The 23,740-nt window shown below is 38.8% G+C and overlaps 1 protein-coding gene across 1 annotated transcript in view; it reads left to right on the forward strand.

Annotated features, from left to right (window-relative positions):
- Positions 1-23,740, forward strand: part of LOC105342773 (titin) — a 243,327-nt gene that overhangs the window by 130,214 nt on the left and 89,373 nt on the right. The window contains exons 132-171 of the mRNA XM_066074713.1: positions 91-334; positions 852-887; positions 1,113-1,145; positions 2,050-2,164; positions 2,510-2,694; positions 2,787-2,901; positions 2,993-3,165; positions 3,300-3,414; positions 3,568-3,797; positions 3,925-4,210; positions 4,333-4,498; positions 4,619-5,078; positions 5,191-5,457; positions 5,583-5,849; positions 6,053-6,319; positions 7,822-8,088; positions 8,277-8,546; positions 8,634-8,903; positions 9,125-9,391; positions 9,625-13,545; positions 13,777-14,043; positions 14,207-14,470; positions 14,609-14,875; positions 15,232-15,498; positions 15,772-16,038; positions 16,142-16,408; positions 16,516-16,785; positions 16,897-17,184; positions 17,294-17,590; positions 17,683-17,985; positions 18,079-18,381; positions 18,492-18,779; positions 18,910-19,197; positions 19,332-19,634; positions 19,746-20,048; positions 20,148-20,450; positions 20,553-20,664; positions 20,770-20,942; positions 21,174-21,461; positions 21,558-21,863. Coding sequence (XP_065930785.1) covers positions 91-334; positions 852-887; positions 1,113-1,145; positions 2,050-2,164; positions 2,510-2,694; positions 2,787-2,901; positions 2,993-3,165; positions 3,300-3,414; positions 3,568-3,797; positions 3,925-4,210; positions 4,333-4,498; positions 4,619-5,078; positions 5,191-5,457; positions 5,583-5,849; positions 6,053-6,319; positions 7,822-8,088; positions 8,277-8,546; positions 8,634-8,903; positions 9,125-9,391; positions 9,625-13,545; positions 13,777-14,043; positions 14,207-14,470; positions 14,609-14,875; positions 15,232-15,498; positions 15,772-16,038; positions 16,142-16,408; positions 16,516-16,785; positions 16,897-17,184; positions 17,294-17,590; positions 17,683-17,985; positions 18,079-18,381; positions 18,492-18,779; positions 18,910-19,197; positions 19,332-19,634; positions 19,746-20,048; positions 20,148-20,450; positions 20,553-20,664; positions 20,770-20,942; positions 21,174-21,461; positions 21,558-21,863 — 13,378 coding nt within the window. The remainder of the gene's footprint in view (positions 1-90; positions 335-851; positions 888-1,112; positions 1,146-2,049; positions 2,165-2,509; positions 2,695-2,786; positions 2,902-2,992; positions 3,166-3,299; positions 3,415-3,567; positions 3,798-3,924; positions 4,211-4,332; positions 4,499-4,618; positions 5,079-5,190; positions 5,458-5,582; positions 5,850-6,052; positions 6,320-7,821; positions 8,089-8,276; positions 8,547-8,633; positions 8,904-9,124; positions 9,392-9,624; positions 13,546-13,776; positions 14,044-14,206; positions 14,471-14,608; positions 14,876-15,231; positions 15,499-15,771; positions 16,039-16,141; positions 16,409-16,515; positions 16,786-16,896; positions 17,185-17,293; positions 17,591-17,682; positions 17,986-18,078; positions 18,382-18,491; positions 18,780-18,909; positions 19,198-19,331; positions 19,635-19,745; positions 20,049-20,147; positions 20,451-20,552; positions 20,665-20,769; positions 20,943-21,173; positions 21,462-21,557; positions 21,864-23,740) is intronic.

Here is a 23,740-nt window from a genome sequence, read left to right on the forward strand (position 1 = left end):
GCGAGTTTATTCACTTAATATAATATGAAAATAAGAACAATTAAAATGCATTCCATTGGGTCTTGTAATGATTGATTATCACCCTGACAGACTGTCATGGAGGACAAACCCCTATCCCTCATGGCTAAAGTGACTGGTACCCCCCGCCCTGAGGTCACATGGTACCGTAACAACAAGGAGCTGGTGGTCACACCCAACGTCAAGCTCTCGTATGAGGATGACACTTGCTCTCTGATCATCAAGAAGATGACCATGGATCTAGAAGGGCAGTACAAATGTGTGGCCCAAAACCCTGCTGGTACCACTGACATCGCTGCCAAGGTCGTTGTAGAAGGTAAGATCATTCTGATCATCTACTAATTCATGTTGACCACTTTATTTCCTGATATAAGCATTATTATCAATTCATATTAAATCACATCACCTATTCACTTTGCAAAAAAGCATGATACTCGGAATGTAATGAAATGTATGTTTTGCATAAAGCAAATGTTTGCATTATGAAAATTTTCCAATTTATAACAATTAAATGCAAAAGTGTTACCTTGTGTGCTTATCTAACATTAGAATGTATTTAACTAGATAAATTTGTAATGTTTTATGCAAATATTTGAATATTGAGTCTTTGACTGCATTTTGAAAGATAAAAAAAAGGACAAGAAAAGTTTGAAGCATTATTTGTTTTAGTATTTGATCTGTTTCCTCTTGTCTTGATCTAATGACTTGTTCTGACTTTCATTTCTTCAGTTCTTATGTAGAAATGCATCATTTTTTATCATAGAAAAGCATAGGGAGAAAACTTCCCCCTGTGTAACACCAGTGTTGTTACTTTTTTGTCCTCCCTATTTCAGATGAATACACCTGGTTTTGTTATTTCACCTCTGATAGTAAGTGAAACACACAAGTTTTCTGGAGAAACAAAAATCTGATAAATCTAAATAAACAGAGACCAAAATGAAATATAAATGTGTCAGTTATATCTGGGCTATCTACATGTAATACATATTTCTAAATAATAGATTCTTTTTTAACAAAACAGTTAAAAGAACAATTAATTTGACATCACATAGTATTGAATTAATATAACTTATCAACAAACTTTCTGGTTACAGAGAAACCATTTTGGTATTTTTCCCCGGTTCACCGTAAGTTATAGGCTTATTGATTATAGTACATAAAAAACAAAACTTTGAAAATCACAAAAAAGAGAAAAGAAAACTGGCAGAAATTTTGTCATTGTCACTTTCTGTTTTGCTTTGACACAGAGTGGCTTACTGCCTTCAATATGTGTACTGTGATATCTACCTCTGTACAGCATTAAAACCTCTGCTTGATTCGTTATCAGATATCCATGTATCTTTTGAATCACAGTGTATTGTTCTTGAATACCAAACTGTAGACTACTAAAATGTCTCTGAGAGCTAAAACAATCCATACTTCTCCAGAGTAAACCTGTGTACTAGTGATGTATTCAGATACAATTTGTACTGGCTGATTATGTGCATGCTTTGTTATTTGGAGGTTCTTATATCATACATAAACATGTACAATGTATACCATATCTGTACTGGGTATCTTTTGCATGCATTGATCTCTTCTAAGGGCAGCAACTCTTGCAGTGTGACGATTGAAGGGCATTGTTTTTTTTCATATTGATAATGCACATGTACAATGTATGTTTCTTTGTTGTGATCTGCATGAGTGAGTTTAGAACAGGTGATAATAATTGGTCATAGAGGGTTTGTAACGGCATGTTATGCAGAATTAGATATTCCTTTAGAAGGAAAAAAATCATGAATGTGCATATTTTGAATTGTAGCACCTTTTTTCTTAAAAGTTTTTTTTAATCTATAGTATAGATGATTTGTTCTTCCCCCTTTTATAATAAATTTCTTTTCATTATCAAATCATTTATTATTTCAGTTCATTTGTTTGTCATTATTTCATCACCTCATCACTTTTTTAATGTACTGTATAAATTGTAAATTTTCTTGTCTTGTAAATATTAATAATTTTTATGATGATTGATGCAATGACCGGGTTTTACAGGACGGGCTGAGTCTCCCATTTTCTCACGCAAACTCAACAACAGAGAATGCAAGGAGGGCAGGCCAGTCAAATTTGAGTGTGCCGCTAAAGGCATTCCCCAGCCTGAAGTCACATGGTACGTCAATAACGTTCACATTCCTTTAAGCAGTGTGACTACCTTTTCAGTGATTGTGAAAAACAGAGAAGTGATAATTATATTTTGCATATATGGGTTACACAGAAAGAACAGGAGTGTTTGTACACAAGCCACAGGGGGTGGGGGTATTTTGGTATTTTGAAATGTACATATATAGTATGCAGCTGGTGTTTTTTAGTTGATTGACAAACAAAATTCATAAAGGGGATTACTCTGGTTTTATTTTCATTTTCAATATGGACATTTTGATTGCTTTTCAAACTGAATACATGAGCTTTTATAATTTTTCCCAGTAATTTCACTTCTTTCTGATTGTTACTCAAGGTACTTGAACGGTCAACCGGTTGAGGCAGGCCTCCGCTTCCACACTGATATCAGGAAGAGTTACGCTGATGTTGTCTACAGCCTAAGCATTGACAACACTGAGGTCGAGGACACTGGAGAGGTCAAGGCCATCGCTCAAAACAAAGCCGGAGAAGCCGTCACAATTGCCAAACTCATTGTAGAAGGTAGCATTGCAAACAGATTTTAAGCTATGCCGGTAGTGGTGTTTGTAGAGTTTTAAAACAGTTATTGATATTGTGAATTTTTGTATTTACAGAAAAGAGAGAGTCACCTAAATTCATCAGGAAGCTGGAGAATGTGGATGTTGTGGAGAAAGATTCAGCCACATTGGAGGTGGAGATCTCTGGAAAACCCAAGCCACAGGTCACTTGGTGAGTTAATAAAACTGATGGTTCTATTGACAGCTATTGTTTAGAATGTAGTTAGCTTGATGTGTATAATAATCTTTTTTTTGTATTTTAGGACAAAAGGTGACAAGGAACTTAAAGAAAGTGAACAAATTAAGTTTGAGGTGGAGGACAAAACCTACAGAATGATTTTGACCTCTGTGAACCCATCAGATGCTGCCCTCTACACTGTCAAAGCCCATAACACAGCAGGATCCGTCTCTTGCAGTGGACGAGTCAAAATTCAGCGTATGTATAGTGCCAGACATTGTTATATTTATGTCATTGAGTGGAGATGTAGCGATAGTAGTTGTTATGAACCAGTCTCTGTTGTAAGTCCTTTGGATGAACAGTAGATAACAAGTGACTGATATCTTTGACAGCCGCCAGGCGCCCCTCCATCCAGCCCAGGAAGATGTCCAACACCCTGGTCCCTGAGGATGGACAGGTCACATTTGAGTGCAAGGTCGAGGGTCTGCCCCTCCCACAGGTCAAATGGTAGGGAACTTGTCAGTAATGTTAGATATTACAATCAATTTCAAATTAAAATCAGTTGATTTTCAAAATTGCTGAATGGCAGAGTACTGAGTGCGAGTTGTTGAATAGGAAGTGATGCATAATTAACTTCACATATCTGTAATACACCTCCAGGTTTATAAATGACAAAGAGATTGAGGAGGGAGAAGACATTCACATCAACTTCAATCGTCGGGACAGTACCTACTCACTGGTCATTGACAAGGCCTCCCCTGAACTCCAGGGTACCCTGAAGGCTGTAGCTGTCAGTAATGCCGGGGAGGATCTGGTAACGGCAGAACTAGAGGTCAGGGGTCAAGCACCTGTCTTCACTGAAGTGCCAATCAAATGCACCATCTTAGAAGGTATGTCTTGCTTATACAACTACTGGTATATATTGCGTTATTGTTGTACATGTGTTACACGTAGGTTTCTTTTAATTTACAATCCAAGAAGTTTTAAAAAACTAACTATTTTCTGTAAACTTTACAGGAAATACTGCCATATTCCGCTGTCAAGTTAAAGGTGAGCCCACACCAGAAATCCAGTGGTCCAAAGGAAAATGGAACAAGCTTAAAGATGGTGGTCGTTACAAGATCTTCCAAGACGAGACCACGGGAGAACATGTTTTGGAGATTACAGACATCAAGAGAAAGGATGCTGGAACCTACCTAGTGAAAGCTACCAATGAACATGGCAGCTCTGATGCACCCGCTACTCTGATTGTGACAGACAAACCTGAAGAGGCTGAGGACTGGATGGCAAAACTCAAACATAGGTAAAGTCTGAAAATAAGTACTTAATGGGTAAAAGAAGAAAAAAATCTTACTGCTTGGTGAAAATGATATCAGGTTTTGGCAAGAAACTTCAAGCTAAGTTGTCTTATGAATTACTTTGCAGAGAAATTGAGAAGAAAGAAATTCCTGAAGAAGAACTCCTTCTGCCAAGTCTAAAACATGTGGAACAAGAAGGAAAACCAGAGGAGAAGAAGAAGTACAAACCTGATGCCAAGACGATCGAGGAACCTTCCGAATACGAATTAGTATTCAAGAGGAGGCAATCTCAGGTAACAGATTTAGCAAAGAACAGTATAAGATTTATTCTCAAAATTCAAAATAAAAGTAGACACACCTTAAATGAATAAAGTATCTAAAAGCATTGTGAGTTTACTGTATTTGCATTGTAGATGCTGGAGAAAGTTTCAGAGGAAATGCAAGAACTGGCTAAAAGAGAAAAACCAGAGACGGAGGAAGTTCCAGCAAAGAAAAAGGAGAAGCCAGAGGGCAAGGGAGAGGATGAGGTAGACAAGGGCTCCTACCAGAGGGCTACTCGCGAGGCCGTCCTCGAGGAGTCAGAAGAAACAATGCTGACTATCCCCAAGGCTCAGTGGAAGGTCCTTAGGCCGCTCAAGGACACCACCGTCACAGAGACGGAGGAAGCCGTGTTTGAGTGTGAATTCAATGTCCCCAAGGTCAGGGTCACATGGAAGATAAACGGTGTAGAAATCGAACAATCTCCAAAACACATCATTAAATCAGAGGGCACAGTTCACAAACTGATTATCACAAAGTGTAGGATGCCTGATCAGGGAACCATCTCCTGTTCTTATGCTAAGCTAGAAACCACTGCCAAATTAACAGTCACTGGTAAGTGTCTTTTTAATTATGATTATAATTAAATGTATAATCAGCAACTGTTTGTAAGCCTGTTTATTAAAACATGTAGAAGGCCATCCCTTATTCGTTCACATTGTTTTAGAACTAGTCAAAGAATTTACAATGAAATTAGAAGACACAGTAGCAGAGAAAGACAGTGATGTGACCTTCACCTGCAAGGTCAGCGATGAGGATATGGATGTGACCTGGTTGATAGACAGCCAGAGTCTGCCTGAATCTGACAAATACTCGGTGGTCTCAGAGGACGTGACTCACACCCTCACCATCCGAGATGTCCAGCCCAAGGACTCGTGTGATGTCACTGCTCAGTTTGGAGACCAATCAACAATTGCCAAACTGTCTGTTGCTGGTGAGTTTACTCTGTATTTAAGAGTTGTGGAATGTTCATGCTTTCATAAAAATCTTGTATTTAATTCACATTGGTACGTTTATTCTTTTTTTTACTCAATGACACCTATAAATCTTCTTTTTCAGATGTGAAAGCAGACTTTGTTCTACCTCTCAAAGACCAGAAAGCCAAAGAGAAGACATCAGTGGAGTTTGATTGTACACTCACGATATCCACTGATGATGTCCACTGGTTCCTCAATGAGGTGGAACTCCACCCCACTGACACTGTGGAGATCCTAAAAGAAGGAACCAAACATAAACTAGTCCTGAAGGATGTCAGTCCACAACAGTCTGGTCAGATCAGTGTTAGGGTTGGAGACAAGACGTCCACAGCCAACCTCATTGTAGAAGGTGGGTGTATCAACAATGCAGCATATCATTCTTGCAGTTACACTTATGTACTGTCACAAATCTACTAGAATTAGGCATAGTGAAATAGCATCAAAATAGCTATTGACATGATGATGCCTACTTGTATATGAATGTTCCACAAGATAAATATATTAAGAGCAATTTTTCTGTGTTCTTTACGTTGGCTTTTCTTTTAATTTCAGAAGTACCTGTGGAATTCACAGCCACACTGTCAGAACAACATGTTGAAGAAAAAACAGAATGTCACTTCACTTGTGAACTGAATAAAGAAAATGTCCCAGTCACATGGTACAAAGGTACCAGTAAAATTGTACCCAGCGACAAATATGAGATACAGGACATCGGAACAAGTCATACACTGGTCATCAAAGACGTTAGTAAAGACGATGTCGCAGAATACACCGTCAAAATTGACGATTTACAGAACACTGCCTCCCTCTACGTTGACGGTAAGTCCTCCAGCATGTTGTATCATTGACTATGTTCACGCCTTATAAAATTATGATGCATTATAAATCTATATGCTGTACTATATTTACTTGTATATATCTTATAATTACGGTACATATTTTATTAATCAGACAATTAAATGTGAAACACAATATTGAATATTAAAGTTATATAAAGTTGTATAATGTAATGCCTGCAATTCCATGCATGTGTAGGTTATTTCGTGATGAGAAATGCTGCATTTTGATTTGTCAAAGCCATTATGAAACTAAATTAATGAATTTCAAATTATTTTTCTGCTCCACAGCCTGCTCAGGTGGTCTGATAGAGGAATTTGTTATTCAGATCTAAAAAAAAAAAAAATAACGCTGCACTAAATATGTCACATTTGCTTTGGTAGAAACTGAAATTGTAAAATCACTGTGAAGATTTTAGCATGCATTAGGTTCTGCTGGCCATGGAATACTGTGTACTGTTTTAATGTTGTTATGTAGCACTAATCAGAGCATGTGTGTTGAATTATGTCATTGCTTTTACAGACACACCAGTAGAAATTCTAACACCTTTAAAATTAATCAGGTCACCTATGGTCACTGAGAGAGTGACCTTGTCATGCCTGTTATCCAAACAAATGACTCGGTGTGTATGGTCCAAGGATGGAGAACCAATCAGAAACTGTGATAAATTTCGAATGACCTTTGTAGGTCATTCTCATAATCTTTTGATCAATGACTTTGACAATGAAGATGAAGGACTATATTCCTTGTCTATGGATGATCTCAATACCTCATATTATGTTGTTAAGAGTGGTCTGTAACTTTGATGCATTGACTATGCAGACCAGATGTGATAACCTGTGAAATTTGAAACTTGCCAGCCATAATTGAACGAAAGATTTTTTAATTGAATTCACTGACAAAAATATATGAATGACAGTCTTTTTATTACTCAGTAATGTATATGTGTAGATTAATTAACATTGTATGCAAGTATGACTTGTTTATGCATGTATTGTAACTTTTGTTTGTTCTTCATTATTTGTGCTAATGTGATCCACACATGCTTCTGTGAAAAGATCTGGAGAATTCACTTCATCTTTGAAATGAGAACTAACTATATTTATTCAAGAAAAATTCATATACACTGATGTAGGAATTTACTTATTAACATAAAAGTTATATAAAACATAATCATCAAACTGAATGAGCATGTGCCATGCCTCAATGGTAGTTCAACATGTACCCTGAAATATGTCCTCAAGATTGAATCCAAGGGTGAGTTAAAAATCTGTTTTCAGTGATAAAATCATAAAAGTCATGATTTTTGGTAACGAATGAAAATTTAAAGCATGATAATCATTGTTTGACTTGGCATTTTGAATTAGAGTTTGAAAATTAGTGAGGGAAAATTGTGGCGCTTTGCATGTTTATGTTTGCCAGCTATGTCATGCCAATAGAAACATCTTTCTTCTTGTGAAGTCTAAAGATTAATTTTCCTACAGAAAAACCACTAGAATTTATCACACCACTACAAGAGGCCACCTGTAATGAAGGAGATACCGTGACCTTCACTTGTGAGGTCAGCCAAGACAAGGTCAAGCCCACCTGGACAAAAGATGGCAAAAAACTGGTTCCATCAGAGGATGTCATCATTGAGTCTGTAGGAAAGGTCCACAAATTAACCTTGAAAAATGCCACATTGGACGACCGTGCAGAGTACACCATCTCTGTCAAAGACAAAGAGAGCACAGCTCCACTCTTTGTAGAAGGTGATTATTATGTTTTCTTATATTAGTGAGTTTGATTTGGAAAATATACTAACTTCACAATTAATTTTGAATTGACAGGAATATTTTTCAACCAATGCCAGTCTTGTTCACTAAGACTTTGCCTATATATATATATATTATAACAATGTTCATAATATTTTCCTCATGATTATCCACTTTGTTTACAGAGTCACCACTTGTATGGGTGGTTCCTCTCAGAGACCGCTATGATGCCGCAGAGGGTGACATTGTGTCTATGATCTGCGAGGTCAACAAGCCTGGAGTACCCGCCATGTGGCTGAAAGACGGAGAACAGATCACAGTGGCTGATGGCTACGAAATCATCATGGATGGCTGTCGCCACATCTTGCGTATCCCTTCCTGCGAGCTTGAGGATGATGCTGAATATACAGTGATGGTGGGAGACCTGGAATCCATCACTAATCTCTATGTGGAAGGTAGGAAATTATTCAGTCTTTTTGTCTTCTAAAGCATTGATCCAAATAATTTTGAATTTAAATTATGATTTTTTTTTCTCTTCACAGAAGTGGTGCTTGAGTTCACTCACAAGCTGAGTGATGGCACCTTTACTGAGGGTGAGATGTTTGAGTTAAGCTGCGAGTTGAGTAGGCCAGATGTCCCTGTGACCTGGCTGAAGAACCGAAAACCTCTGACCCCAAGTGACAGAATCCGAATCCTGTGTGAGCGTTACAGACATGTGCTCCAGATCATGGAGGCCATTCCAGAGGATGAGGGCGAATACACTCTTCTGTTACCCAACAACACAGAGACCTCAGCTGTCATCAAGGTCAAAGGTCAGACACAACTTTTCTTATATTGAATGTTGTCTTATGCAAAATTTCCATCTTTAAGTGTTTTTTTTTTTTATTCGAAAATTTTGTAAAAACTGAGTTTCTTGTTGGTTTGGTTAACCTAATATTTCTTTTTCATTTTCAAAGGATAAGATTTAAATTTCACTGTTGTAGATATTGACAGAAATAAAAAATATATTTAATCTGCTTTTGTTGAATTGCAGAGAAACCAGCCAAATTCACCCAGCCTCTTGAAGAGACAAAAGCCAAAGAGGGAGACAATGTCACCTTGACCTGTAAACTTGACAAACAAAATGTATTCTGTACCTGGCTGAAGGATGGTAAAGAACTACATCCTGGTAATGGTGTTCAGATTTCTTCTGATGGGTATACCCAGCAGCTTATTTTGACTGATGTCACCATCAAGGATGCAGCTAAATACACCTGTGTGTGTGGAGATGTGTCCACTGAGGCCACACTCCTAGTGGAAGGTATGTACAGTCTCATGTTGTCAGGTATTAACCCCTTGTTGTACAGGTGTTGTTGTAAACCTAGGGTAATTTAACCTATTTCACTACTTCCACTTTTTATCCAACTTTCGTTGTGATAACTTTATATTGTTCAGATAACCTTATTCAAGCATGTTCACTATGACAATAATTCTACTGAATCCAGCTTTGCCTTAATATTTGCTTTCCTAACCGCCTCCTATATATCCTAACAGAAACCCCAGAGACCCAAGTAACAGAATTACCAGAATTTGAAACCCCAAAACCAGAAATCTTAAAAGACATCCCAAGAGAAAAGGTCACAGAGGAAGAAAACATATTAACATTGACACCAGAAATAGAGAACACAGATGCTGAGACAGTAGAGGCAGAATTACCAGAATTAGAATCTCCTGTGACTGTTTCCCCACAAGACACTTTAGAATCAGAAGCAATGATATCTGATCTAGTTAAACCAGAAAATAATGTACCTGTTTCAGAATTTGAAGAGGTAGAGGTACAATTGTCAGAGGTCCCAAGGGAAGAATCACCAGTTTCAGCAATGACAACAACAGTAGAAACTCTAAAAGAATCAGCTGAAAAAGAACTGCAACCCACAAAGGTTAATGAAACACAGTCAACTGATAAAGAAGGTATTGCAACAACTGAAACAGACATCACAGTTACTGAGGTTGAAGAAACTGAGGCCACTGAAAAGGAAGTTCCTGAGACAATTGAAACAGACATTACAGTGACTGAGGTTGAAGAAACTGAGGCTATTGAAAAAGAAGTCCCTGAAACAACAGAAACAGAAATCGCAGTGACTGAGGTTGAGGAAACTGAAGCCCTTGAAAAGGAAGTTCCTGAAACAATTGAAACAGACATAACAGTGACTGGGGTTGAAGAAACTGAGGCCACTGAAAAGGAACTTCCTGAGATAACTGAAACAGAAATCACTGTTACTGAGGTTGATGAAACTGAGGCCATTGAAAAGGAAGTTCCCGAAACAATTGAAAAAGACATCACAGTAACTGGGGTTAAAGAAACTGAGGCGACTGAAAAGGAAGTTCCTGAGACATCTGAAACAGAAATCACTGTTACCGAGGTTGAAGAAACTGAGGCCACTGAAAAGGAAGTTCCTGAAACAATTGAAACAGACATAACAGTGACTGGGGTTGAAGAAACTGAGGCCAATGGAAAGGAAGTTCCTGATACAACAGAAACAGACATCATGGAAACTGAGGTTGAAGAGTCCGTGGCCACAGAAAAGGAAGTACCTGAGACAACTGCAGTGGACATCACAGTGACTGAGGTTGAAGAAACTGAGGTCATTGAAAAGGAAGTTTCTGAGACAAGAGAAACAGACATCACTGTAACTGATGTTGAAGAAACTGAGGCCACGGAAAAGGAAGTTCCTGAGACAACAGAGACAGACATCGTGGTAACTGAGGTTGAAGGAACTGAGGCAACGGAAACGGAAGTACCTGAAACAACAGAATCAGAAATCACACTTACTGAGGTTAAAGAAACTGAAGCCACAGAAAAGGAAGTACCCGAGACAACAGAGACAGACATCACAGTGACTGAGGTTGAAGAAACTGAGGCCACTGAAAAGGAAGTACCTGAGACCACCGAAGTGGACATCACAGTGACTGAGGTTGAAGAAACTGAGGCCACTGAAAAGGAAGTACCCGAGACCACCGAAGGGGATATCACAGTGACTGAGGTTGAAGAAACTGAGGCCACCGAAAAGGAAGTACCCGAGACAACAGAGTCAGACATAACAGTGACTGAGGTTGAAGAAACTGAGGCCACTGAAAAGGAAGTACCTGAGACCACTGAAGTGGACATCACAGTGACTGAGGTTGAAGAAACTGAGATCACTGAAAAGGAAGTACCCGAGACCACCGAAGTGGATATCACAGTGACTGAGGTTGAAGAAACTGAGGCCACCGAAAAGGAAGTACCCGAGACAACAGAGACAGACATCACAGTGACTGAGGTCAAAGAAACTGAGGCCACTGAAAAGGAAGTACCTGAGACCACCGAAGTGGACATCACAGTGACTGAGGTTGAAGAAACTGAGGCCACCGAAAAGGAAGTACCCGAGACCACCGAAGTATATATCACAGTGACTGAGGTTGAAGAAACTGAGGCCACTGAGAAGGAAGCTCCTGAAACAACAGAAACAGACATAATGGTTACTGAGGTTGAAGAAACTGTTGCCATGGAAAAGGAAGTACCTGAAACATCAGAATCAGAAATCGCAGTAACTGAGGTTGAAGAAACCATTGCCACTGAAAAGGAAGTTCCTGAAACAACAGAATCAGAAATCACATTAACTGAGGTTAAAGAAACTGAGGCCACTGAAAAGGAAGTTCCTGAGACAACAGAAACAGACATCATGGTAACTGATGTTGAAGAAACTGAGGCTACTGAAAAGGACGTTCCTAAAACAACAGAATCAGAAATCTCAGTTACTGAGGTTAAAGAAACTAAGGCCACAGAAAAGGAAGTCCCTGAGACAAAAGAGACAGACATCACTGTAACTGATGTTGAAGAAACTGAGGCCACTGAAAAGGAAGTTCCTGAGACAACAGAAACAGACATCACAGTGACTAATGCTGAACAAACTGAGGCTTGTGAAAAGAAAGTTCCTGAAACAATTGAATCAGACATCTCAGTTACTGAGGTTGAAGAAACTGAGGCTATTGAAAAAGAAGTCCCTGAAACAAAAGAAACAGACATCACAGTGACTGAAGTTGAAGAAACTGTGGCTTCTGAAAAGGAAGTCCCTGAAATAATTGAAACAGATGTCACAGTAACTGAGGTTGAAGAAAGTGAAGCAACTGAAAAGGAAGTTCCTGAAACAATTGAAACAGACATCATCGTTACTAAAGTTGAAGAAGCTAAGGCCTCTGAAAAGGTAGCTGAAACACCAGCGTCACAAATTTTAGCTTTTGAGGTTGAAAAGACAGAGTTAGTAGAAAAAGAGGTCCCTGAAGCATCTGAAACAGAATTTTCAGTGACAGAAATTCATGAAACAGAAGCAACTGAAAAGGAGATCCCTGAAACATTTGATATAGACATAATTGGTACAGAGGATAAAGAAGTAGCAAGTGAAAAAGAGGTCACACCAATTGAAAATCAACTAATTATGACTCAAGAAACAGAAATTGAAGAAAAAGAAACTCCTCTTGAAGACACCCAAATTCTGAAAGTATCTGAGACAGACATAACTAATGAAGTGACTGAAACACAGATCAACATCACTCCAGAAATGGAAGTAATCACTGAAACCAATGAAACTGTCACTGAAAAATCCCCATTTGCAGATATAACAGTGACTGATGCTAGTGAAACAGAAACAACAATTAAAGAAACAGCACCAGAAGATGGGTCAGTATCAGAGAGTTTAGAAATAACAATCGCAGAAGGAATGGCCCCAGTAACAGATATCCAAGTGACAGAGGACACAGAGACTGATGTCACATTGGTTCAGGGGCCAGACACAGAGACAGTGGAAGATGAGGGTGTTGAAATGGAGAAGACATTGATTGAGTCATCAGAAACTAAACCAGAGGATTCTGTTAAAATGGAAATCTCAATCTCAGACGTACAAGCCTCAGAGAAAGAGGAGGTCAAAATGGATTCATCAGAAATTCCATCTTTGGATACTGAGGTTGTTCTCACTGAAAAGAAAGAAGAGGATATCTCTGAATCCTTTATGATTGAATCACCAGAAACTCAGAAACCAGAAGATACAGAGACAGCCATTACACTTGGTGAAGACCAGTCAGAGGCTCCAGTGAAGGAAGCCATAGAAATAGAACTTACAGCAAAAGAGGCTCAAACCACTGAGGTCCCTACACTCCAGTCCCCAATACCTGTAACCCTTGCCTCCTTCAGAAAACCCCTTACTGACCTTGTTGCCAAGGAGAATGACACTATAACCTTGACCTGTGAACTTTCCCAACCCAACATTCCATGCATATGGCTTAAGAATGACCTTGAAATTAAGCCTACTGATCACACACAAATCTCCTGTGATGGTTACTCACAGCAACTTGTACTAACTGATGTCACTGTGGATGACACAGCTAGATATTGTTGTGTATGTGGCGATGTGTCTACTGAAGCCATGCTACAAGTAGAGGGTAGGTGATCTATTCAAATTTCATCAGCTTTTAAGACTTTCAATGTTGTAAAAATGTATAATACTACCAGAATTAATGCTGACATTACTTACCAGTATCCTAATTCAATATTCTAATGTAACTAACTAGAATTTTGCACTTGACAATTGTGATTACAAATGTACTTTGAGTTGTACCAATGTTTTATGATATTTCATTTAAAAATCAATAAAGTTTTATCAATAATTTTAGAAGCACCTGCTACCTTTACCAAACCTCTCACTGATCTAACTGCCAAAGAAAAGGACATGGTTACCTTAACTTGTGAACTCTCCAAACCAGACATTCCCTGTAAATGGTTCAAGAATGACACTGAAATCCAACCAAGCAACCATGCACAAATTTCTTATGATGGTTACACCCAACAACTTGTACTAACTGATGTCACTGTTGATGATACTGCCAAATACTCTTGTGTGTGTGGTGATGTTTCTACTGAAGCCACACTGCAAGTGCAGGGTATGTGCAAGGCAAACCTCAGAATTAATGTTAACCTGCAGTTCTTTCATCCAGAAGCTGTTGTATAATAGAAGTTTTAATGTATAGTTAAAAATTACCTTCACTTTGTTTGATAAAACATTGGTATACATTTGCAGAAGAAGTTTTGATACTTGTTTTTCAGAATCCCTGAAATTCATCAGAGAACTATCAGAAATGCGTGTCATTGAAGAACAGACTGTGACCTTGGAATGTGAGGTCAACCAGCCAGGTCTGACTGCCACTTGGTTGAAGGACAAACAACCTGTGGTCCTCAAAAAGTCAGACTTCATACGTGTCAAGGAAGGCATGCACAGTCTGGTGATCGCCTCTGTGGAGATTGATGATGAAGCAGAATATACTGTACAGATAGGAGAGCTCTCCAGCTCTGCTCCTCTCTTTGTGGAAGGTAAATGACAGAACCACATGATAAATGTTTCATAAAATTTTTTATGATGAAGTTTGAAATTAGTCTAAGGAGACCATAATGAATGAAGCAGTATTTGTTCGCTACAATATAATGTAAAAGTATTCTTTATTGTTACAGAGGCTCCAGTGGAATTCATCAAACCACTCAAGGACATTCAGGTAATGGAGAAGACCAAAGTCGTATTGGAGTGTGAGGTCAGCAAGCCTAATCTGATTGCCACCTGGTATGTGGATGGAGAGGAGATCAAGTCTTCTGACCGTGTCGAGCTTGTTGTGTATGACACGGTCCACCAGCTCATCATTGAGACAGCCAAACTCACCGATGAAGGCAAATACACCATTGATGTGGAGGGACAGAAGTCCTCTGCCACACTTCTAGTAGATGGTAAGTCACTGTCATTTATCAATTCTGATTTCATCAAAAATCCATGATGTTTGAACCAAATGTACTAATGAGTTGTTCCTTGATGTGTATTAGGGACATGGTTGTTAATGATGTTGTTGAACCTTTAACATGTGTTTAAGTACGTTGTTTTGAAGAGATATCTGTCTTTGCATGCAAAAAGTACTTATAAATGTGAAATACTCAAACCTTTGTGAAACATGAAACCTTTATCAAGATTAACCTTTGTTCTATAAACTTGACCAGTGTCAAATTTGTGTTAAGAGGGAAAATCAATATATTTGCTGTTAAGTTTTAATATGTCTACTAAATGTGATTGTCATTTACCTTGCTCTCAGAGTCCCCAGTTGAACTGGTTGCACGCTTGCATGACATTATTGTCCCAGCCAAGGGTTCGGCAGTGTTTGAGTGTGAAGTTTCCTTGCCTGGTGTCAAACCTCAGTGGTACAAGGATGAAGAACCAATCACAGTCAGCGATGGTTATGACATTAGATCTGATGGGACCCACCACTATTTGTACCTAGACAAAGTGGGACCTGATGACATTGGAGACTACACCATCCAGTTTGATGATGTTGAGTGCACTGCATCTCTTCAAATCGAAGGTAGATGCAGATGACATGTAGACATCAACCAGTAGATTTCAAGGAGTTTTTTTTTGTATTCCATACGAACTATAACAGATTTATTTATTTAACCATTGCATGGTTTTCTGCATGTTTCTTCCTTTTCTTACATTCAAAATATTTACTATTTTCTATTTTTTTCAGTTTATTTTATTACAATTCATTTTATCTGACATTCATTTTCCCTTCAGTTTAAATTTGTTTGTGAAGGTGCAAGCTCAACAATTAAAATATTATGGTGTATTCTTATAGAACCTCCCCTTAAAATCACCAAACCACTCGAAAAGAAAGAGGTTCCTGAAAAGGAACCCCTGACATTGAGCTGTGAGGTATCTAAACCAGGAGTCATGGGCAAATGGTTCAAAGACAACAAGGAAATCTTGTCATCAGAACACATCAAAGTCATTGATGATGAAAATGTTCACAAACTGGAAATTCTAGATGCCAGCCTAGCTGATAGTGGAACCTACAAATGTAAACTGGAGGACAAAGAAACCACCTGCAAGGTCACTGTGAAAGGTCAGTGAACCAAACTACTATATCTCTAATGCATTCATCATTTGTTGTCATTGAGAGTGAGGTAAAATAATAATTTCTCTAATTGATGTTTATAAATATGTAGAAAAACCTCTTGAATTCGTCAAACCCCTGAAGGACATTGAGGTCACTGAAGGTCAAGACATTGTCCTTGAGTGTGTAGTGTCCAAGGAAGGTATGAAGGCCAGCTGGCAGAAGAATGGTAAAGCATTGCCTGTAGACAACAGAATCAAGGTCACTGCTGACAAGGACACATACAGACTGACCATCACCTCAGCAATGGTGGAGGACAAGGCTGAATACACAGTCAAGGTCGCTGACAAGTCATCAACAGCCAAGGTCTTTGTAGAAGGTCAGCATTCTAAGTGTACTCATCATTTAAGTTATTCTTCAACAATGCAGTAGGTTTTACTCTATATAAGAACAAAATTTCAACTCTCTTTTACTTTTAAATTTTAGAAGAAGTAGTGGAGTTTGTTCGCAAACTTTCGGATGTTGAAGTGAAGGAAATTCCCTCTACCGTGACCTTCGAATGTGAACTCTCCAAACCAGACATGGTAGCCAAGTGGTTCAGAGATGGAAAACCCTTGGGAGAAAGTGACAAATACCAGATGGTTGTGGATGGAACAGTCCACAAACTGGTCATCACAGATGTGGATGGAGAGGATGAAGGTGACTACAGCATTGTTGCCAGGGGGAAGAAATCAGAGGGAGAACTCATTGTAGAAGGTAATTTTTCTGTGGATAAGCAATATATGTTTCTTGATCTGTCTATAAATCTATGGACCCACTCTGTTGAAATGAGTGTAGCTAACTAACTATATTGTTAATTTTCTTCAGTGCCTCCACAACTATTTTTGGACAAACAATTCGAAGAGGAGGTGGTTCTTAAGGCTGGCCAATCCACAGCCTTTGAGATTCCATTCAAGGGTAATCCACAACCTAAAGCAACCTGGACCTATAACAATGAACCACTGCCACAGGAGAAGAGAATAGAGAGTGAGACCATATACAACATGACCACACTGAGACTGGGCAAGGTCAAGAGGTCAGACACAGGAAACTACACTCTGACCCTGGATAACTCAGCTGGCAAAGTCTCCATCACCATCAAACTGACTGTGCTGGGTATGTATATTCATTAAGTGATACATGCCTTAACCACTCAAATTCAACATTGAAATTTTTATCCTTACATATGACAGTTATTAAACTGTCTTGATGTTTCTATTTGTAGACAAACCCACTGCCCCACAGGACCTGACACCTTCAGAGGTGACAGCAGACTCTATCACACTGACATGGCAGACTCCAGCTGACAATGGCGGCAGTGAAATATTGGAGTATATCATCGAAAAGAAGGAGTTCAACCGCCGGACCTGGCAACAGATGGGAACTACCAAAGATCTGACCTTCACCATTCCAAAACTTCTGGAGGGCAACCAGTACTTCTTCAAAGTCGCTGCCAGAAATGACATTGGCATTGGAGATGCTGCTGAAACAAAAGAGGCCATTACAGCCAAAAATCCCTTTGGTATGTTTAAAACAAGTGTATCTGATGCAATGTTTGCTATTCATTATCTACTGATTAGTTATTTTAGTAAAATATGTAACTTTTATTTACAGTTGTACCAGATGCCCCTGAAGCTCCAGTTGTGTCTGACATCACTGCTACCTCAGCAACTGTTACCTGGCAACCACCAGCCAATGATGGAGGATCTCCAATTACTGGATACCGCTTGGAGAGGATTTCAGGCTTCAGTGGTCGATGGGTTCCTATTTCCAAGGAGCTCATCCCAGAGACAACATTCAGTGTCACTGACCTGGTGGAAGGCAATACCTATGAGTTCAGAGTTATTGCTGAAAACAAAGCTGGCCCAAGCAAGCCTAGCCCACCATCACAAAACATCAAGGCAGTTAATCCATGGAGTAAGTGTTTAATCCAGTTACATGTAAGTTCATTGTCATGGCTGTTATAACTTAAGCAATGTATAGATACTATATTGTTGATATTTTTTGTAGCAAAACCAAATGCACCAGGCACTCCAGAGATCATCAAAACAGACAAGACATCTGCTGACCTCAAATGGACACCACCAACAGAGGATGGCGGAGCACCCATCACAAACTACGTCATTGAATACCGTCCCAGTGGTTCTGTCCGCTGGAACCGTGCTAACAGCTCTCCTGTCACAGAAACCACATTTAGTGTGGCAGACCTTAAGGAGGGATCTGAGTATGAATTCAGGGTATCTGCCGAAAACAAGGCTGGTGTTGGCCCGGCTTCTGAACCTTCCAAATCTGTCAAGGTTGAAAAACCATTAGGTAAGAATTGCTACCAAAGCATTATATTAACCATTTTATCCTTATTGTATTACTAGTAGATGATGTAAGTAGAAATGATTTAATAATGATTGTCTTTTGTTTTATTCTAGTTGGAACTGCTCCAAAGGTTCTAGAGAACCTGTGTGAAGCCACCATTGTATCGCCTGAACCAGTCACCCTGAAGTGTGTCCTTGACTTTGGAGAGCCAGTGGCTGAAGTCAAATGGTTCAAAGGACCAAAGGAAATCAAGAAAAGCCAGAAGTTTACCATAAATATAGAGGACAAGGTTGCTTCCCTTGTCATCCAAGAGACAGAACCTCAGGATGCTGGTGTGTACCGCTGTATGGCCATCAACCCTCTCGGTCAGTGTCAGACAGAGGCCACTCTAGCAATCCACAGTAAGTAGCCTTGTTCAAGCCTGATGTATTGTAACAGTTGATCTACTAAAAAAAAACTTCAAAATTAAAATGTTCACCTAAGTGTTGTTTTTGTGTAAGATTTTGCCAATAAAATTTGTATGTTTTTCAGCTCATCCAAAACTCGAATATGAAAATAAACTGAAGGCCAAACAACTGGTAAAGGTTGGACAGTCCATCTCCCTACAAGTGAACATCAGTGGAATCCCCAACCCTACAGTACAATGGGCACAGAATGGCTCTGTGATTGAGAAATCACCCAAGATCAGCATTGAGACCACAGACGTGTTCAGTATGCTGACTGTGAAGAACGCCAGCCTGGAGGACACCGGGGTGTACTCCATCACCGCGGAGAATGTGGTGGGCAAGGCCCAGGCCGAGTTTGATGTAGCCATCAGAGGTAAGTATATCAAGTAGCAGCTAATGAAAAGTTTAAAGATGACTTCACTTAACAAACTATCATACATGTTCCATGTCTTTTAGATGACTTCATTATTCCAATGAATTATTATAATCTATTTTCCTGCCTTTTAGACAAACCTGGCAAACCCAACAACCTCCAGGTAATTCAAGTCATGAAGGAATCTGTCGTATTGTCATGGCAACCACCCACCAACACAGGTGGTTCTGAAATCATTGGTTACACTATTGAAAAGAGGGACGCCAAGCGTAACACATGGGCCCAAGTGGCAAATGTAGACAGTGAAACCACCACTTACGCTGTACAGAAACTTATTGAGGGCAACGAATACTTCTTCAGGGTGTCAGCTAAGAATGACATGGGCACTGGAGAACCGGCTGAAATTGACCGAGGAACAGTTGCAAAATGCCCTTATGGTGAGCAAATGTTTTAATAATAGAGAGAGAATTAAACCTGATAAAATACATGTTGGTAGTTCACTTACTAAAAGTTCCCTGTTTCTATTTGTTACAATTTCCTGTTTGTAGATGTACCAGGAGCTCCCAGAAATCTGCAGCCCACTGAGGTCAACAAGTCCAGTGTCACTCTGACCTGGGAGGTCCCAGATCAAGACGGTGGTTCCCCAGTCACAGGCTACATTGTGGAGCGCCGCCAAACCACCGCCACTAGGTGGACCAAGGCCCACAAACAAACACTGACAGAGACTGTGTTCACAGCTACTGATCTGATAGAAATGTCAGAGTATGAGTTTAGAGTTGCTGCCGAAAACGCAGCAGGAATCGGAAAACCATGTGAACCAATAGGACCTATTCTGACAAAGAGCCCATATGGTATGTACATTAAACTTCATTTTGAGATTTCAATAAAATGAAATAATATTTATTCGAAGAAGTTTTCTTCCATAAATATGTTCACCTTGGTGTTTTTAGATGTGCCAGATGCCCCAGCCAAACCTCAGATAACAGATGTTACCAAAGACACAACAACACTGACTTGGACACCACCAGAAAAAGATGGTGGTAGCCCTGTTTTCAACTATGTCATTGAATACAAACCAGTGAGAGCCTCCAAGTGGATCTCAGCAAGTCACAACATTACAGTGGCCAACACGACATTCACTGTCAAAGACCTGACGGAGGGAATGGAGTATGAATTCAGGGTCCTGGCAGAGAACAAAGCAGGACTCAGCAAGCCATCTGCTCCTTCCTCTGTCATTGTCAGAGAGCCTGTCAGTAAGTAGTACCAGCCACTGATAATTTTAAACCTTGATTGCTGCAGTGTCCGAGTTGTGTTATTTGAAGGTTCCTCTCTGACTGCTGACTGTCTGTTTGTAGGTGGGGAAGCACCTTCTGTACTGGAGGGACTCCCTGACATCAGCGTACTCCTGGGTGAAGATGCCACTATGGAATGTCAAATCAGTGGGAAACCAGAGCCATCAGTTACTTGGTGAGTGAACACACTGTTTGATTAATTTCAGATCTCAGGCCTGTTATTGTAGTTAAGCAAAGTATGGTCTGTTTCGATGAATATGAATTTTGTATCTCATCACAGGAGCAAGGACAGTCACAGAATTGATGCAAGCAAGAAGTATGAGATGAGCCAGGATGAGATATCTGTCTCACTGACTATCCGAGATGTCTCGGAGAAGGACTCAGGCAGCTACACCCTGGAGGCATCCAATGATCTCGGCTCTGTGTCTACTTCAGGACAGCTTGATGTACAAGGTAGGATAGATGGACCAGCTTTGGATTCTTACTTTCAGAAGTTTTTTACAAAATATTCATTTGAAAAGGTTACAATATTTTTTGAAGATAGGTAACTGTTGAGTCTAATAAAAGTAAAAAATACAAATGTTTGATTTAGTTGGCAAGTTGAACCCCTATTGTTAAGAGTGCTTGAATCAGGACAGTCTTGGAATTGAGAAAATACACTATTTGCAATTTTTTTTCTTCCAGCCAAACCAGAGCTTGAATTTGACAATAAATTCCGGGATGTAATAACACTGAACACCGGAACATCTCTAAGAATACCAGTCAACTATAAGGGTCTCCCCAAGCCCACCATCACCTGGGGCAAGGACGAGAAACCCCTGAAAGCAGGTGGTAGTGTCACACTAGATACCAAGGACACACTCACAACCTTACAGGTCAAGAAGGTCACAAGAGCAGATGATGGCCTCTATTTCATCACAGCTGAAAATGAGGCTGGAAAAGCCAAAGCAACCTTTGATGTTGAAGTAATTGGTAAGGACTATTTCTTCCTTATCTAGTTCAATCTTTTTGTCGTGTATTGAAGTTATTAATCAGTGTATTCATTCTTAATCTTTATTCTTATAACAGATGTACCAGACCAACCAGAAGGCCCCATCAAGATCAGTGATATTAATCGTGACCGTGTCACCCTCTCTTGGGCCCCACCCAAAGATGATGGTGGAAGCAAAATCAAATCCTATACAGTGGAGAGAAGAGAGCAAGGCAGATCCATGTGGAGCAAGGTGGATACTGTGGATGCATCTAAGACCTCCATTGTGGCTACAGGACTCTCCCAAGGAAAAGAATACTTTTTCCGTATCTATGCTGAGAATGACATTGGTTTATCCAAGCCTCTGGAGTCCAAACAAGCAGTGATTCCCAAGAGTCCGTTCGGTATGTGTGAGAAGGTGTTCTCTCCCACCAGCGAGCAAGGCTTCTTCCTCAAGTTCTAACTAACATGTTGATGATTAATTCTATGTTGTGATTCAATTAACAGTTTGTTATGGACTGAAATAATAACAGCATGTACAACCAAATGTTTAAATTGAATTTTGGCAGCTTAAGTTAAGTTTTACATCATTTTAGTTGTTTTGAAATGTTGGATGGCATGAGAGATAATGCACCGAGATGTCAAAGACAATTTATGAAAGCTTTGAAAAGTAAAATATGCATCCTTAGTTAGACATACATTTTAAAGTTAAACAGCATGTTTTCTGCCATTGAGAAGTGCAATTATAACCTGATGTGTTTTTTTAGTTTTCTTCATAAAATGTTTGCTTTGTTTAGTTTTGTGTCATGTCTTAGGATAGTAGTCATCAGTGAAGGTTGAGTTTGTGATTTTAAAAATCTCTGATTTTAAATACACTCCTACTTTACACATTCTGAGATTACCTACAATGTGATATCGTTAAATGTTAGGATTATGTTTATACCAAAAAGCAATTAAATTCTAGACTTGGCCAACACAGCAGAGAGATTATCTGAAGCATTCCAAGTGTTTATATAGATACAGAAGTTGATGAATCAAATTAGTATAAATCACATCATAGTAAAATGTTACTGAGTTATATTTAGTTGTTGAGATTTTTCAGAGTCTAGTGTTTTGTTAATTCAATTAATTATCATTGTATTGATGCATTGTGTACTTATCTGATTAATATCTATACATATTTTTAATCCCATAGAGAAAGAATTTTTATTGTTTTCCATATATACACTGTATTTATCAGGAGCTTAGTTTTCATGGCAGCTTTCATAGAGGAGATAAGTTTTTATCAGAGCTGTATATTTATTTGTCATTTCTAAAACGTACTTAATATTTTTATATACATTTTACATGCATGTAATCAATAATGTTGAATTGTTATTTTTGTGTACTACTAATTTTGCATTGATTGAATGTAATATCATTCCATTGAGTTTGTTTTGATAGTAGAACTTTAACATAGAATATTACCTAACATGTACTGCATATGAATGCATTTATCAAAAGCAATAAATTCATGACCTATGCATGATTTGTGTGTTCTTTGCATCTGAAAGCTTGAAATATTAAGACCTGGTCAAAAATTGTAATAAGGCAATTTTGACATATCAAAGAAGTTATAGCTTTATTAGAGGAAAAAACTAGCCGCTAAAGAAATGATAATCAACATTTTTTGTAAAATATAAATAAATCTAAGAAATAAAGATGGTTATTCTTCCAAGATATGTACCAAATCTATATTTTCTACTTTCTTGGTAAAAATTCAGCATGAGTTGAAGTTGACACATGAAAACTTGTCAATCTATCTAAAGATGGTTTCATAAAGTTTTGCTGGAGTAAACCACATCTGGATTGGAGGATTGCTGAACATTTTATCTTCAAAGTCCAACATTATTTATTGTAATTTGTCTATGTTTATGCTCATATTCTAATGAATACCCAATGAATTTTCCTTTGAACTTTTTAATTGCCAGAATTCTATTCCATAAAACCAACAATGTTTATTGTCCGTGCATTGATTATGAGATGAATTGATAGGATTTTATGAAGAAATCTTGAAGGCCTAAAACTAAAGGGATGTATTACTGCAAATGAGGACAAAAACAAAATAACTTGATGAACTTTTTGTGATTTTTATTCAAACACATTAAGGTCATCAGTGTCAAAAGATAATTGATCTATAATTACCTAATGATTACCCCATTGATCTTGATGGATATCATCAACTGAACAAAGAACACGAACACTGAACATGAACATGAACATATGCATTAGAGACTTAAGA

The sequence above is a fragment of the Magallana gigas genome, chromosome 2, assembly GCF_963853765.1.
Source record: "Magallana gigas chromosome 2, xbMagGiga1.1, whole genome shotgun sequence".
Classification (NCBI taxonomy): Eukaryota; Metazoa; Mollusca; class Bivalvia; order Ostreida; family Ostreidae; genus Magallana; species Magallana gigas.